General features: G+C 37.3%; 2 protein-coding genes and 1 non-coding gene across 3 annotated transcripts; 1 reads left to right on the plus strand and 2 right to left on the minus strand.

Moving 5' to 3' along the window:
* Nucleotides 1-1,827: 1,827 nt before the first annotated feature.
* LOC117304984 (peptidyl-prolyl cis-trans isomerase FKBP5-like) lies at nucleotides 1,828-10,076 on the plus strand. The gene is made up of 10 exons (XM_033789647.1): nucleotides 1,828-1,937; nucleotides 3,139-3,393; nucleotides 3,852-3,950; nucleotides 4,089-4,250; nucleotides 5,191-5,259; nucleotides 5,723-5,901; nucleotides 6,130-6,213; nucleotides 7,156-7,341; nucleotides 7,680-7,919; nucleotides 9,275-10,076. The coding sequence occupies exons 2-10, from the start codon at nucleotides 3,150-3,152 to the stop codon at nucleotides 9,452-9,454; spliced, it is 1,443 nt and encodes a 480-aa protein (XP_033645538.1). The 5' UTR covers nucleotides 1,828-1,937; nucleotides 3,139-3,149; the 3' UTR covers nucleotides 9,455-10,076.
* Trnai-aau lies at nucleotides 7,977-8,049 on the minus strand. The gene has a single exon. It is a non-coding gene; the product is annotated as a tRNA-Ile (tRNA).
* Nucleotides 10,077-13,828: 3,752 nt separating the features above from the next.
* Nucleotides 13,829-17,637, minus strand: LOC117305254 (transmembrane protein 41B-like). Its single transcript, XM_033790084.1, has 7 exons — nucleotides 17,427-17,637; nucleotides 16,578-16,701; nucleotides 15,965-16,093; nucleotides 15,608-15,701; nucleotides 15,269-15,373; nucleotides 14,485-14,623; nucleotides 13,829-14,201 (listed from the first exon to the last, which is right to left on the minus strand). Exons 1-7 carry the CDS (start codon nucleotides 17,494-17,496, stop codon nucleotides 14,032-14,034), a joined length of 831 nt encoding a protein of 276 aa, XP_033645975.1. The 5' UTR covers nucleotides 17,497-17,637; the 3' UTR covers nucleotides 13,829-14,031.
* Nucleotides 17,638-17,869: the final 232 nt, after the last annotated feature.

Below are 17,869 nucleotides of genomic sequence, written 5' to 3' on the forward strand. Positions count from 1 at the left end.
CACCAAGTGAACATACTAGTCTTTGACAAAAATATTACCAAATGTGTCCAGTGCCATCTGTTTTTGGAACAATCCTATGTAGAGATAGATACATTAAAACTAACCCATGAAAAACCCTGGAAAGCGCCCCTTTGTTTTTGCGCACATTGACGCGCTGCTTGGTCACGATCACCGCTGCAGCTTTCATTATATTCTTGCATTATTGAGTTCAGAATAAGGGAATCAATGTGTAATGAAGAGGTTTTCAACTAGTGGTTTAAACCCATGCCGAGGCCTGGACTTGATAATTTTTCCAAGACGAAGTCGAGGTAAATTATAAAGAACCAGGCCTCATAAATACATTTACGGTCAAAAAACATCAACACCTTTGGTCACAAGGTAAAATGAATGCAAAAATTATAATTATTCAATGATTTCTTTCAACACAACACCCCTCCAGCTATGAAATGGTTAAAGGCGATCAGGTACCATAATCATTTACAGGATTATTGTTGTCAAATTAATTGAAAGCCGGGCTGTTTCTATGCTCCAAAACCGTATAGCTAATAGGGTAATACATCAAATACTGTTAATAAAGTGACCCATAATAAAATAACTGACTATAGCTAGCATAGAAGTCACATAGATGTATAATTGGAAAATGTACATCATTTTTTATAATTTTTTAAAGTAGTGGTTAGCCCTTTCGCTCATCGGTTTAGAAGTCGGGGTGTGGGGCTATTGAGCTGCAGATCAGATTTTGTTTACAAACAGCTTGGAAAAGCAACCGATCGTTATTATAATTAGTTAAAAATATTACTTTTGTCTTTGCCTTGGAAAAAAATACTAATGATGACATTTTTTGTCACCAATTTGTATGGAGCTATAGCTTCATGAGGAGGGCCGGTGTCAGATGCAATTGTGTCCGCCATGCAATACTGTCCGACCCGGACTGTTTTGCATATGCAATCGTGTCCGGGGCTATCCAAAAACCGTCCGGTGGACATGTACATGAATGTACATGTACATTGTGCGCGCGTAAGTGAGCGTGCATGCTCTGAACCTACGTATACGCAGCATGAATATTCACGTATTTTATAATTGCAGCGAATACCCATCGGCCGAACATTTCCCATGTCATTAATGACATGCACTTAGCTTGTAAAAAAAAATGGCGATTTTCTTTAATAGCCATAGACCCTCTTGCACACGTCACAAGCCCCAAAACTGTCCCCCACACTGAGGTCCATTAACAGCTATCATTGGCTGACAGTTGCGCGTGAACACGCGAATGCATGTTTCAATGTTTGAAATCAAAGATGGCGGTCAATGAACGTGGTCTCAAATACTGGCCTTCGTTAGTTAAGTTCAGTTTGGGTTCAGTTTGATTAGATAATCCGGTACAAATTATTGTTCGTGGTCTGCATGGGGGCTAGATAAGATTTAGTCATTAGTCTTGGTCACAAGACACTCCAGTTGTGTCGTCTAATAAACCATCACCCACGAACAACTCACCCGCCACTAGAGGGCACCATCACCCCAGTAACCGCTGACAAATTTACATTTTCCTCATAGAAGAAGTGCCCGTTAACCAGAGGAAACTTTCTGTGCCCCTTTTAGAAGTTCAAGGCCTTATTTAAAACACACAAACCCGCAACCCACTCAAAGCGGTAGGCTCTGTCACTCAAAGTCAGAGTTGTGATGCAGTAGTTGCACCTTGAAGAAAACTAATTAAAAAGAGCTCTCCATTTATTACCAATAGAGGTCGCACTTTGAGGGCGATGATAAAAAAAGAGCTCTCCATTTATTATCGATAGAGGTCGCACTTTAAAGGTGATGATACAAAGAATTTGGACGCAGCATCGATTTGCACATAGAGATTAGACCACAACTCACGTGTAAAAACGCAATAGACTAATATTCTCTACCCGCAGTAGTAGAGAAATTAAGAGGCCAAGGTAAGACCAAACAATGCTCTCTGTTTTTAGTGGAACAAAGGGACATTTTTATTTGAAAACTGGAAGATTTTTCTAGTGAAATACTCATGTTGGGTGATGTTGTAGGTTTAATATGTTCAAGTTTTGGGGGCTAATTAAATTAAAGCGGCCGGCCTCCGGGATTTTCCCCTAGCCGTCCCACTCCCAGGCCTCACTCCTCAGTAGTCAGTGAGTAACAAAACAGAGAGACAAGTTGGGCCAAAAGCTGTCTGAAATTTTAAAAATCTGATTTCTGTAGGTAAGGGGAGGTAAGAAGTTAACCGTTAACGAATGTCTCTCCATGCCATGGCTCTGGCTTGCTGGAGTAATGAAACCCGAACCTGCAAGGGAAGTGCAACCACTTCACTTTTCATTTTGTGTGGCTTTGTTTGTTCTGGAATTTTCCAGAAAGAAATATTTTTGTTTCTTCTTTAAAGGCAGTGGACACTATTGGTAATTTCTCAAAATATTTATTATCATAAAACCTTACTTGATTACGAGTAATAGGGAGAGGTTGATAGTATAAAATTGTGAGAAACAGCTCCCTCTGAAGTAATGTAGTTTTTAAAAAAGAAATAATTTTCCACAATTTTTGATTTCGAGACCTCAGATTTAGAATTTGAGGTCTCGAAATCAAGCATCTGAAAGCACACAACTTCTTGTGACAAGGGTGTTTTTTTCTTTCATTATTATCTCACAACTTCGACGACCATTGGAGCTCAAATTTTCGCAGGATAGTTATTTTAGGCATATGTTGACTGTTGAGATGCACCATCTGTGAAGACTAGTCTTTGACAATTAGCAATAGTGTCCACTGTCTTTAATTGTCAATTTTGACAATCACAATGACAATCACACATAAGTCATAAATGAAATCAAGTTTCAGTAAATAGTATATTGGAGAAGGGCAATAAATTGATTGATACAAAGTATAGAAACTATAAACAATGGTGTGGAAAAAAAATGAAGGTTCACAATAAATGTCTCTATGTTTTACCATGATTTTACATTCTTTCTTTTTTTAGTCAAATTTGTACAGCCCTGGGCCTTATTTTTACATGGCAGTGAGTCTATGACCAAACAATCAACACACCAGAAACAATTAAATTCTTATTGTTACAAAGTATGGAACCTTTACGGATACTTAAGTTGTGTAATTTGTTGAATTTGACTTTCATTTCAGAGTTTTAAAACATGGCTGTTGAGAAAGAAATGGACCAAGCACCACAGAAACACCCCCTCGCTGAAACAGGAGAAGATATCACCCCTAATAAAGATGGAGGAGTCCTGAAGGCTATTATCAAAGCAGGAGTTGGTGAAGATGGACCCATGAAGGGAGATAATGTCAGTGTACATTATGTCGGGACGTTGCTAAACGGAGAGGAGTTTGACTCAAGCAGACGCAGAAATGAAAAGTTTTCTTTCAAGTTGGGAGAAGGTAAGACGTAGCTTACAAGTAAAAAGACATAATAGGGAGACCAACATCCTAGGGTTAGTTAGCTCAGTTGCTGGAGCTCTAGTACCTTAATCCGAAGGTAGATGGTTCGAATCCCGCTCTAGTGAATATTTCTTTGTCCAACCCCAAATCATTTCATATTTTTGATAATGAAACCAAATATGCCTCATAAGTGAACTTAAAACTGTAGCTCGCAAGCCTGAGGAAACCATAAACAAGAGTACTTGCTTAGGTCAGGAACCAGAAACACCGGGGTTAACCCCTATCCTTCCACAATAAGTCTTCTTTTATTTGTATGAAAACTTGTTTGTGTCTTTGGTTTCGAGTTAGAAAACAGAAGTGCATCTTAGGTTGTAAAGGATTGCAGGTTTGAGGAAGATGTTATTGTTGTGCTAACTTAACTTTCTAGCGCCTTAAATTTGACTGTTCTTGTTTTTTAGGTCGGGTGATTAAGGCGTGGGATTTGGGCGTGGCTACCATGAAACGAGGCGAGGTTGCTGTACTGACATGTGGGTCTGAGTACGCTTACGGCAAGAATGGTAAGTGTTTAAAGTTAGAAAAGCAGAATAGGTAATAGGTCTGTGATGTGCAAGGAATATTCCTTTTGTTTCCATTTGGTCCTGTGGTAAAGTCCTTCTCTAATTTTGAAAATCAAACCCTACTTTTGTTTTCGACAGGTCAAGGTAAAATTCCAGCCGATGCAACGCTGGTTTTTGAGGTGGAGCTTTTTGATTGGTCAGGAGAAGATTTGAGTGAAGCTAAAGACGGCGGCATCATGCATCGAACCCTTGAGGCTGGATCTGAGTATGATAAACCAACAGATAATTCAGCTCTGGAAGGTAACAAAGAAATTATAGCTTGGTTAGATGATATTCCTGTCAAGAGAACTCGGCAAACTCCCACAAGGGGATTATAAACACCAAGCTGGCAACAGCCACTCTCTCTCATACAAACATTGGTTCAACGCCTATGATTATGAATTACACAAATCAAGAAATTGGGATTCAGCTACTAGATAATAAAACTTATTCCAGTCATTGTGAAATCAGCGGTTAGCTTGGGGGATTTGAACTCTTAACCTTGTGATTGCAAGTCCTGCAGTCTAACCACTGGTAATTTGATGTGATTTATGCCTAAATTCACCTATTATAAAGTTGTCTTTCAGGGTCCCCCACACTGGACACCTTTGGTAACTGTCAATGACCCGTCTTCTCACTTGCTGTATTCCAACATATGCATAAAATAACAAACCTGTGAAAATTTGTGCTCAATAGACCTATCCATTAGGCTCCACCCACGACGCATGTGTGAGCAAGAACACGTGAGCCTCTCCAATGCCTTTCTGCACAATCTGCCGCGCGTGCCAAGCATACGTGCACGCATGTTGGACCTTATTTGTCGACTTTCGTTGCGTTGTGATGGGTCAATACGCAATGGGGCACAGCTTATTGGATCGGTCTATTGGTCGTTGAAATGAAGTTGCAAGAGAATAATGAAAGAAAAAACACCCTTGTTGCACAAATTTGTGTGCTTTCAGATGCATAATAAAAGACCTTAACTGAAATTTTATTATTGAGTGAGAAAGTACCTTCCTAGAAAAAATGTTTTTTCAGAGGGAGCTGTTTCTCACAATGTTCTATACTATCAACAGCTCTCCATTACTTGTTACCAAGTCAGTTTTTATGCTAATAATTATTTTGAGTAATTACCAATAGTGTCCAGTGCCCATAAGTCTGAATCACATAATTAATAATGATTACAATACTTGCTTTGTTTCAGTTCATATTATCGGCAAACATGGCGACCGTGTCTTCGATGATCGCGATGTCAGCTTCATCCTGGGTGAAGGTACAAATTGAGACTGTTATTTCTCCGTATTCCTAGATTTCAAGATATTTATTTTAAAAATCTAAATTTTGCCTACATCTTTTGTAGAGTGTTGTGGCCGAGCGGATAAGAGCACCCAACTCAAGCTCTGGTGTTTTTGTTCAGCAGAGTGTGGGTTTGAATCCCGGTCGGTCGTGACACGTGTGCCCTTGAGCAAGACACTTAACTGTAATTGCATTTCTCCACCCCCGGTGTAACTGGGTACCTGTGAGAGCGAGCAAGAGATGGTTTATGTGAATGATTACCTAGCAGCACCGGCTGTATACTCCCTAGGGAGCTGAGCTGGTTTAAGGAATGAAATATATGGCCCAGTGACCAGAGGTAATAAAGTCAGAAGTGCTTTGAAATACCCTTCAGGCTGTGATAAAGTGTTATAATGATTGATTGTTATTATTATTACAGTTACGATTGATTTTTTGTTCAGGATGTGATCATAATATACCTGAAGGACTTGAAAGGGGTCTTCAAGAAATGAAGAGTGGTGAACTCGCAGAGTTTAAACTCCAACCGAAGTATGGGTTTGGTGAAGCCGGGAACGCAGACTTCAATATTCCAGCTGATGCTAGCCTTACATATCAAGTCAAACTCACATCATTTGAAAAGGTAAAGAATAAGAAATGTATGGATTGATAATAATAATAATAAGCATTTATATAGCGGCATATCTGGAAAACTAATCCAAGGCGCTGGAGAGGAAAGGAAACTGAAACAAAACAGTTTATACAAAGAAAAGGATCCAAAGATAAGTTGGGTGGGTAGGGTGTCATATTTCGAGGCTTGCATTTCTTTTAAAATTTATCATCTTTGGTTTTATCATTTTTTTTTCTGCAGGCAAAGGAGTCATGGGAAATGAATCCAACTGAGAAATTGAGCTCAGCAGAGATTGCTAAGACAAAAGGAACAGAGAAGTTTAAGGTAAGAAAAATTTAGATAAGATGATCATTAAAGCCTGTTCATACTACCTGTGAATTCGAAGTGAATTAATTTGGTGTCACAGGGCCGTTTGTCGTTGCGATTGTTTCGCAGGAGATGAGCACAACTCAACTGTTGCGAATTATTCATTGCTAAAACAATTTGTATCGCATTCGCTGGATAAGGCTTTACTCATATTGATTTAAAGGCAGTGGACAGTTTTTGAATTTTTATATTGACTGTTTTATATTGAATATTGAATATTTTATTTTGACTGTTTTATATTGACTGTTTTATATTGAATATTTTATATTGCATGTTTTATATTGAATGCTTTATATTGACTGTTTTATATTGACTGTTTTATATTGACTGTTTTATATTGACTGTTTTATATTGTATATTTTATATTGAATGTGTTATATTACATTTTTTATATTGAATGCTTTATATTGAATGCTTTATATTGACTGTTTTATATTGACTGATTTACATTGAATATTGAATATTTTAATTTGACTGTTTTATATTGAATATTTTATATTGCATGTTTTATATTGAATGCTTTATATTGACTGTTTTATATTGACTGTGTTATGTTGAATATTTAAGTTTGAATGCTTTGTTTTGAATGCTTTATTTTGAATGTTTTATAGTGAATGTTTTATATTGACTAATTTATACTGAATGTGTTAAATTGAATGGTTATTTTGATAGATTTTGGAACGATCTTGTTATAATGAAACTAAGCATGTTTTGGCTTAATTTTAGGTCTCTGCTTACTCTGCTTTATACCCAAAGCATTTTGTTCATTTTGTGTTTGGTGGCCATTTTCCCTTTATTAGATTTGTGCTAATTTGTGCACTAGATTTGTAAAGTGAAAATGCTTAGGTGAAGTTCACAAAAAACATTTATTAACTTGTACCTTAATTTCTTTTCGCATAGGGTGGTGAATACAAGAAAGCAGTGAAGCAATACAAGAGAATCACGGACTACTTGGATCACGATTCCGAATTCTCAGAGGAAGAGAAAAAGACGTCAAACGAGCTTCTTTTGGCCGCACATCTTAATCTTGCAATGTCTTATATCAAGATGGAAGAGTTCACTCAAGCTGTTGAAGCATGTGATAAGGTTAGTACCGAGTATCATTCGCCCTCTTGGTGTGACCTCATGCACCTTGGGCCAGCCCCAAGTGACCCGTTCCACAAGCAGGGCACAAGCTGACCCGGGTGAGCCCCTGGAATGACGTCAAAGCTATTTGAACGTACCGGGGGCAGACCAGGGTCGACCCTGGGAAGCTAATCGAACGGACCCATAGTTATAGCAAGAAAAGTTCTCTTAAGAACATAATCTACCCAGCAAATAGCTGACACATGGTGTTACGTCACCTTGTTATGCCTAAAATCCTATATGAAATTATATGAAATGAAATCACAATTGACTTATTTCTAAATACTTCTTTGTCATAGGCGCTTGAGATCGATGACAAAAACATCAAAGGTCTGTTCCGACGAGGGCAGGCTAACCTTTCCATGGCTGACCCTGTCTTAGCAAAGAATGACTTCAGTCAAGTTGTAGCTCTGGATCCAAACAACAAAGCCGCTAAGAACCAACTCGTTATCTGTCAACATAAGATTAAACAAGCCAATGACAAGGAGAAGAAACTCTATGGAAAGATGTTTGAGAAGTTTGCCGAGCGAGACAGAAAGGTAAGGACCAGAAATCTATCACGATTTGATAATGTTTTTTGGGTTTGAACAAAGAACTGACTAGAGTGGGATTCGAACCAACGGTCTCCGGATTATTGTGCCGGCGCTCTACCAACTGAGCTATCTAGCCGTATTTTTGCGGAGTCCCTATTTTGTCAATATCTTTGTTCGGGGGTGCCAGTCCGAAGCCATGCAACCGTTAACTGCTGTGTAGCCAGGGATCACACCCAAATTACGATACAACCTGGGAAGCGGCAGCCAGGGGATCACCTTAAGGGGATGCGACTTTTTGTTTCAGATATTAATATAAACCACAAGGGAAACTGACTGGGCAAATTTTGAAATGATTTTTGGGGTTGAACGAAGAATTGACTAGAGTGGGATTCGAACCAACGACCTCCGGATTAACGTGCCGGCGCTCTACCAACTGAGGTATCTAGCCCTATTTTGTCAGTTTCTTTTTTTAGGGGTGCCAGTTTTGATAATGTGACAAAAGCTCTGTTTCACACTGTATTTCTTAGACCCATAGGATACAGGATACAGCCCTGTGGAAGCCCCAGTGTTTCTTTACCCCCCCAGTTTCCTTGGCACACTTCCACACTGTCCCCACTTAGGTCCCCAGTCTACAGGATTCCGGTCGCACCTTTCCAGAATAACCCAGGTTTTTATCCATTACCCCTACTCCAGAGCAGGGGTTGCTATTCCCCAGGTAATTGCTAGAGAAGATCAGGGGTAAAGCGTTCATAGTGTGAAAGGGGCTGGTTGTTATTCCCTGGGGTTACCCTTTGTTTCAATGTTTCAAAATTTCAAATTGTTCATCTTAAAGACAGTGGACACTATTGGTAATTGTCAAAGACCAGTCTTCCCACATAGTGTATCTCAACATATGCCTAAAATAAAAATCTGTGAAAGTTTGAGCTCAATTGGTCGTCGAAATTGCAAAATAATAATGAAAGAAAAACTCACCCTTGTCACACGAAGTTGTGTGCTTTCAGATGCTTGATTTCGAGACCTCAAATTCTAAACTTGAGGTCTCAAAATCAAATTCGTGGAAAATTACTTCTTTCTCGAAAACTACGTACAGAGGGAGCCGTTTCTCACAATGTTTTACACTATCAACCTCTCCCCATTACTCGTCACCAAGAAAGGTTATATGCTAATATTTGTTTTGAGTAATTACCAATAGTGCCCATGGCCTTTAATGTTCCTCATGTCGTTTTATTGCATTTCTTCAACAACACCTCAAGTTCTTTCTGGTATCAGGAAAACTTATATTTAGTTAGAACTTCATTATTTTCTTGTTTACAGTCTGCAAGAAAAACTGACGTTGTTTATTTGTTTGTTTTTCATTTTAGATTGAAGAAGCGACTAAACCTAGCACTGAGCTACCCACAGACTACGGTGGCGTATTTAATAAAGAAGATGTGGATGCTCCTTCCAATGGTGGAGATGCACAAAGTAATGAACCATCAAATAGCAGTCAGGAAACAAGTGAGACACCGAATACTGTTGGGGCAATGGAAGCGGAGGTATAGGGATGATAACCCAACTGCTGTTTCATGTCCTCGTTTCAAGCACTGACTTGTAAAATACAGCTTAGAATTCAATTCTCTCATTGAAAATGCCTGAAATTTAATAATTGTATTAATTTTATTCCCGATAGCGACTATCATGAAATGATCAAAGATTCTTTATCTCAGGTGTGGAAATTTGGGTTGAAATGAAACATTTTTAATGGTTGATGATGTATAAAATAAATGCAGTTTATTTCACGAGACAACCTCAGCATGTTTGGTTGACTGTAGGATTGGAATTGTTATAGACAGTTTAACCTTTGACATGTCATGGTTGCGACACAGGGCCTGTACTTCCTGCAGGCACAAAGTGTACACAGGTCCGTGAAAGAAAACTAAACCCAACTCTTCAGTAGAACCTCTAAATCCATTCAGCTGGTTATTTTGACAGCATAAAATGTAAAAACTTCCTGATGTTAATGGTTACAATGTAGAATTTTGCTTACTAGGAAATGTGCAACTACAAATGGGCCCAAGTTTAGCAAGAACCTGCACACCAAGAGTCGTTATTTAAGGCACTGGACACTATTGGTAATTGTGTCCTCTCCCTTGGTGTATCTCAATATAAAAAACCAAACCTGTGGAAAATTTGAACTCAATTGGTTGTTGACTTTGCGAGAGAATAATGTTAGAAAAAACACCCTTGTCACACGGAGTTGTGTGCTTTCAGATGAATGAATTCAAGTCTTCAGCTGAGGCCTCAAATTCAATTCAATATTTAGTGAGAAAACTGCCTGACTTCAGAGGGAACCTTTTCTCACAATGTTATGAACAGCTCTCCATTACTTGTTACCAAGTTAGTTTTTTTATGCGTACAATTATTTTGATAAATAACCAGTGGTGTCCAGTGCCTTGAAATCTATTTAAACAGAAAATTAAAATGTAAAATAATGTTCTAAGTAAAATGAACTATTTGGAATGTCTTGTATGGATCGTCAAAAGTAGTAGATAGCTCGTAAATTTTCCCTGTGAAACTGAAAATTAATTGGATGTTATAATTGAAAATACTGAACTTTAGACGTGGAATATTATAAAATGAATCAACGTTCATTGAAATAAATGTTTGAATATTTGAAAGCTTAGTGCATAGTTTCTGCTTAAAACTGGTAGAACTTCCAGGTATTTTTTTTTATATTTTAAGAGCAAACCATCGACGATGCATCCGATGTCATTGATGATGTCATTTATAAATGACAATTTGTTTGCATGTAATGCCGGGTTGAAGATGGATGGAGAAAAAAAACTTACTATTTTCTGTTTTTACATATTTTTTATAAGTTTGCTAAAAATAATCACACTTCTTTATTTTAATGCAATTAACAAAATGACCATCGGACAAACTGACTTCTCAAAACAAGTCATGGTTGAGGACTGTGAGTCTTCAACTTTTTTCCTCAGTTCATGATTTGACACTTTTTATCTTTCTTAATCTTCCAGTTTCTTAAAATAGATAGGGAGACATCACAGTGAAGAAAGACTTTTCCCTTGTTTTGATCAAACTTCAAGATTTCTTTTTGAGATGCTTTGTAGAGAGCTTGTCAAGCTCCAGATGTAATTTTCAATCTTGAGTTGTTTTACTCTCCTAAAAGCATTGCTGCTGTCCTGGAGAGGGTGGGTTGCAAAATCCATTTATGCTGTGTGCTCGTGCTGTCCATGAATTGAATTGCCCTTTTGTTGACCAAATTTCAAGATTTATATTTGTTGTAATCTAGGAAGCCTGTAAACATCTAGATGTAAATGAATTAAAAGTTGAAGCCCTGTTTATGACCAAGCTTCAAGATGTTTATTTGTGGCATGTAGAGAGTCGTTTAATGTCTAGAACACAAGATATTAACTCCATATGAAGAAAAAAAAACTACATATTTTTCAGGATTTTTCATTTTTGTATAAACAGCAGGGCCCAATTTCATTGCTCCGCTTTTTACCTCTAAATTCTGTACTTCCTTTTACCTGTCTCCACTTACTGTGCAACCACCAAATTTCTGCGCTAGCTGTGTATAAATTAAAAGAATGCATAGTACGAGGAGAACGCACGCGCATAAGCAAAAATGTCCTTCTAACCCGTGAAATACATGCGAGTACATAATTCCCTGCTTCCTAAGGCTTAAGCGCCGATTCTTTGCTTATGGAAAGCCATAAAAATGGGCTCTGATCAAAAGTCGAAATTATTGAAAGTTTAACATGAAGCATTTATAATATAAATTGTTTTAGCTTAATGTTTTGCTTTCTCGCAATGCTCTATTTGTTTTTGGTACATCTCATGTGAATATAGTCTCCTGTGCATGCTTGCAGGTTTATCAGTATGAATGATAAGGATATTAAAAATATGAATTCATTATACATTGAGTAATGTGTGTAGTTGAAACTTTCATGAAATGTCTGTGGCTATGAAGTTATTATTGATACAGCACCTATACAGTAGTAAACCATACTCCCGATGGGTGCGTTTGTTTAGCTTCCCTGGGTCGACCCGGGTGTGCCCCCGCTGCGTTCGAATAGCTTTGACGTCATTCCAGGGGCTCACTCAGGTCACTTGGGGGTGACCCGATGAGCATGACGTTACCACGAGAGGGCGAGTGTGATCGTTCGATTAGCTCTTGTCAGGGGCTCACCTGAGTGAGCACCGCGAGGTCGACCCAGGGAAGCTAATCGAACGCAACCGATGAACTACCTCGTAATGTAAACCAACAAACTTGTACAACAGTTTTATAGCTCTTGCAGTACGCACTGCTAAAACATTGAATTCAATCTACCTCTAGCCACTGGGCAATCTCGGTAGTCTAGTTGGTAAGACACTGCTCTAGAATTCCAAAGGTTGAGGGTTCAAACCCCACCCGAGTAATATGCATGTGATTTTTTTTCACAGAACTCTGGAAAGAACTTATAGTGTAAAGTGCTAACACATATCTATCCCGATGCAAGTTTAACATCTCCTGAGTTTATGACACAAAATCTAAAACTTCTCACATGAAGAGTGAAGTATCTTGCCTGCCATGAAATGCACGAATCACGTATTTTGTAAGCAAACGTTACATGGTCCCGTCTGTTTAGAATCATTGTCTTAGGACAACAAAATGGAGACATCCAAAATTTTACATCAACTTTTGAAAATTTATTAGTAATATACCGATACGTAATTGGTACAGTTTAAATATGTTGTACATTAATTATAAAAGTGTAATGAGTTTGTACACAACACAATATTTTTTTTAAATAATGGCTACACAATTACACTAATAATTTATAACAAAATACATTAATATTGTTGGCCATCACCATTTATGATCTACACATAAATAGTTGAATTAAGTTTCACATAGAAAGAATACATTTTCTACATATTTTAATATACTATCCCCTTTCCATACCATCCTGAGCTTTTGATCTTTTTGACTGGATCTTAGTACATGTACTCGAAATGTAATCCATTTTACCTGGAATCCACATATAAGTCAATTACTCGGTGTCATTAAAAATAACTATATGACTTTAACCGGTATATATATATACTTTAAAAGGGTGGTATTATGTTGATATTAATATTATTAAGATATTCATATTATTAACATCTGTCTCCTGACGATGACTAGAGCAAGCTAGTCGAAACGTTGAGACCAATTTCAGAACTGACTCCGCGGCAGTTCAGTTAATTACGATCCTATAAGCTAAAGTAGTAGTCCAGTCTAATTTCTATACCATCCGCCCTGGTAATAGTTAATAAACAGGACAGTTCTTTTCAGAACAAAATTTTTCGCGGCAAAATGTTAACCAAATGAAAATATTACGCACCTATCCTTTACTTCTCCTTCCCCCTAAAAAAAACCCACCAAAAACAAAAATGCACCTAAATATATCAATATTAATACTATTCATCACAAATAAATAAACAATAGGAGTAAACGACAGATAAACACAAATGATCCAAGTTAAGTTCCATGACTTTGTTCTACTTTGGGCCAAGGTTGGGGGCTAACATAAAGTAATAATTGACGTAGTGATACACCATAGATTAAGATTAATAAGTCCTCATTTACAACATTCTAATCCAAATTTTACAAATAGAATTCACCTTTTTTTTTATTGCAGACTTTTCGTAATACTTCAGCTACTACTTCAGTAACTGTTTCAGTTGAACTTGCTTTTGGTGGATTGCTGGCCATTGAGTGAAAACGCATCCCTAATAAAATAACCTTGTTGAATAACACTCGTTTCAGACAGGCGTGCCGGAGTCACGCCGAACCAAATAGATTAGAAGCGACTCTAGGTCAACCAAAATAAATTTTGGTTTAAGACAGGCGAACTTAACATAACATTTACTTTGGCTTGGCTCATATGACAAGATCGACGTCTGAAACCAAGGCGCTTCAGAGTCATTCCGAACGACTGCAACTGTCGATCTTTCGACTTCTAGCACGTCCAGTCACTCTTAACTATTTCAGACGTCAAACTTTTCATGTGCTCAATTCAGAATTTGGTTTGGCGTGACTGTAGAGCGCCTGTCTGAAACGGGTGCTATAGACATAATCAGAGGTTAATTATTACTCAAATTTCTTACCCAATCTATTTTTCAATATAACGGGTAGTATAGACACAATAGCTAGTACGGCTAAAACAATAACTGAAGTCCATGATACAGTGTCTCCATAGTGACTCAAGTCATATAAAGTAGTTCCGGCTTGAATTGCTACAAATGACGGGGGAGCTACTCCTAGAAAAAACACAAGAGAAGATCATTATTCAGCCAGGATGTACTAACAATGTATGTTTTATAAGTGACCTTATAATCTCTTAGAGCTTCATCCTCATTTAAGAAGAGCAACCCTACTCTTGGTTCGGGATGCAAGTCAGAAGCCATACAACTGCTAGGTAGCCGGGGATCGCACCCAAGTTACGATACAACCTTGGAAGCGGTAGCCAGGGACTTTTTATTTCAGATATCATTTTTATAAAAGATACATTAATGTTTGAACTAACAAAAACACTTGACATACCTAAGAATGTCCCAATGAAGAATGGTGTAATGGGAACTTTGAGGACTGGTGAGGTAATATTGATGAACCAATTAGGCAGAAACGGCGTGATTCGTAGAAAAATAATATAGTTCAGCAGATGCTCTTGCTGTTTGGCGACCTGGAAAACAAAAAGGAAATAATACTGTATATTAGAACTTTGTTATAACTTGATCCATCGTACACTGCACTCAACAAAGTAGCCTTTTGAGGAAAGATTTACAGAATCCCTAATATCAATTAAGAATTGAAACAACTTTTTCAGAGCATCAAAGATCTGTTCATGTTGCTGCCACAGATCTTTGTCTTATGGTATTATGTATGCTTCAATAATCAACACAATTAAATTTTACATAGATAGTATGTTTTTCGTCAAGGAGGTACATTTACTCAATGGAAAAACTCAAGTCAGCCGGACTTTTCCGGTTAATACGAGTTATCTGGCCCCATTGCTTAAAACTTAAACATTGCCCTTCCTTGATCTCTAACAAATAATGTCAAAATGAGAAACAAAAATTAAAAATGAAGATCTTTATCTTTCCTGTACGGCCATCTGCTTTTTTTTGCTGCATAAATTATTGCAAAGTTTTTATTTCATTTCATTTCTAACAATTCACAAAGTACAAATGGAAACAGTTACTCAAAAGATTTCTATCTGACGTTGTTTTTGGATAAATAAAACACAATAGTGAACAAACAAGTGTTTTGGTAGGTACTGCTTGTTATTGAAAACATTAATCACTATGAAATAAGCCACGTAACTCACCGTTTTAGACCAACTCTCTACTTTCTCTGGTATATACTTCATAACAAGGCGTACACCGACGAGGTAGGATATTAAATAACAATTAGACGCTCCAATGGCTGAACACTGCAGATTAAAAAGAACAAAAACAAACCATTTTGTTATTTCCATTTTAGTGACTCAGGAAATTTTCTTCTAGAAAAACTTCCTTGCTTAGAGAGGTACAGCAGCTTTCGATAGTACATTTTGTGAATCATTTCACTTTGAAGTATCATGTGGTTATGGACAAAAAATAGTTGCTACCCATCAAAATTTTAAATAATAAGCTTTTAATGATGCCATTTATTTAGTGGTACTTACCAAACAAACCAGGAGTAATGCAAGAGGGAATGGGAACAAGAACCCAGACAGAATGCTGAGAAAGATGGAGCCTGGAATTGCAAATGTCTGTAAACTAAAAACAGCTAAGGAATACAAGATAGAATCATTTTTTTAGTGTTCTTAATTGCTATCTCTTCATTAATTCAGCCATGATATTTGGTCCCTGGAAAAAAGGGACAATTTTATTGAGTAAATCTATATGGTGGAGGCTTAACAGCTTAATAGACTTTTTCAAGCTATTTCATCAGGCAAGTAGGGTACCCTTCAAAAAACAAATCAACAAACAAACAAACTAATTGATTCAAAATGCTTTGAACTCAAGATACAAAAGGATACAATATATAAGTTATGAAGAATGCCACTAAGACAGTGACGTAGTACGTTTTACTATAGCGAGATAAGACTCTTCCTAGTGCTTTGGCATCTTCAATATCTCTTGGCAGTTTGATGTACTGGACCTCATCTCTGCAGAGAAAAAAACAAACATTTAGATGGTTAGCAATCTTCAATGAACAAGCTAGCGAATACGTGCAAGGTGCGATCATTGAATGAAAGGTCTTGAACTTCACTCTTGAAAGAACCCAGCAATTTTCCTCTGGTAAGGGGAACATCTAGAAGAAAAATGTAAGCAGGCCTGTTATACATAACGGAGACAACGAAGGCGATTGCCTCCATGCCCCCTGGTTATTGCCTTGGTGCCCTTGAAAAAATACCATTAGAAATTTGCAATTTCCTCATATGGTGCGCTTTACCAAGAAGAAAAAGCCTTGGTGCCCTTGCCCTTTAAAAAACGAAGTTTGCGGGCCTGTGTAAGTTTGAAGTGGAACCTTGCAAAGGGCACAACAGCGACATTTGCAACATTACAACAGTTCAATAGATTTGTTACATATTCCAATTCCAAATATTATTTTATGCTGTCGATTTTTTTTAGTTATTAACTAATACTTACGGATCCAGTTGTGGGAAACTGTAGTAAACAAACGTCATAAAACCTAATGCTGAGAAGAATATCAGAGCAAGAATAATGAAAGATCTGGTCGTTTTACCCGGCTGGTCATCAGGTGGTGACTCATCTGCAGATTCAAAAAAGAAAAATTAACAAACGTTATTAAATTTGAAAGAAAGATGTAAAATTCAACCCCCCCCCCCCCCCCCCCCCCCAGCACAATTTATCATAACTGCATGATTGCTCTTGCGTCTTATTTATTAATTAATCAACACTAAGTCTAATTAATATGATTAATCATAAATAACTTAAATTAAAAAGAGAGTACAGACAGTGGACCATGGCGGAGTATGTATAGTTGCGATAACGTAACCCTCCTCCCGACGGCCGCTGGCGGTCGTCGGGAGGAGGGTTACGTTAGTCGAGTAGGCCTATAGAAAAACTGAGATTCTTGAGAAGAATAATTTGCATTTTTGGGGCTTATTTTTAATTGCAATTTTTTTCCCCTATTAAAAATACTACATTTACAATGATTTACTGATACTAATAGTATTATAAAAATTAGCATTGCAAAGCATTGGTAGACAAGAAGAAGAAGAGTTAGTTATGTGTACATGTAGTTATCTTTGTTTATGAATTGGTGTTTACTGTATCCGGTCTTTGTTGTCATCATGCAGTGAACATGTGACCATCTAAAAATGTCAGTTCAGGTGGTCAATTTCATCATTCGATCCGACCATGACCGGTGAATGATGTACAGTTCAGAAGTCTGATTATTTACACCACTAAATCACCATTGTTTTAACCAAAAGTTACACAAATAATACCTTCATAGTTAGTCTTATAACTCACCAATTTTTGAGGAATTATCTGGATTTTCTCCTCTAATAGGAGCCCGTTTATAAACCGTTTCAGTAGCCATAATTCTTGGATTGCACTCCGCTTTTCGGCAAAATTTAGCTGAGTAACACTTAAAAACATCGACTTGGAGGAGGTATACTTGTTCCCAGGGCTAAAGTCACACATTGCTCGACCCCGCAACATCATCTGGGCCTGTGTATGTGAGGGTATTCGTTTGTGAAGCTTCTTCACCAACAAGTGAGTTACCCCTCCTGTTACTGTATGGGTTGTAGATCGAAATCATTTATTTATACAAGTCATTGTAATTCATTAATTAAATATTTTAATTAAATTAGTAATATTAAAAATAACACATTAATTTTTTCATTTCTTTAAAAAAATATATAATTAGCTATTTGTAAAATAATTTCAAATTGTATTATGGAAATAATATG

The sequence above is a fragment of the Asterias rubens genome, chromosome 22 (genome assembly GCF_902459465.1).
Source record: "Asterias rubens chromosome 22, eAstRub1.3, whole genome shotgun sequence".
NCBI lineage: Eukaryota > Metazoa > Echinodermata > Asteroidea > Forcipulatida > Asteriidae > Asterias > Asterias rubens.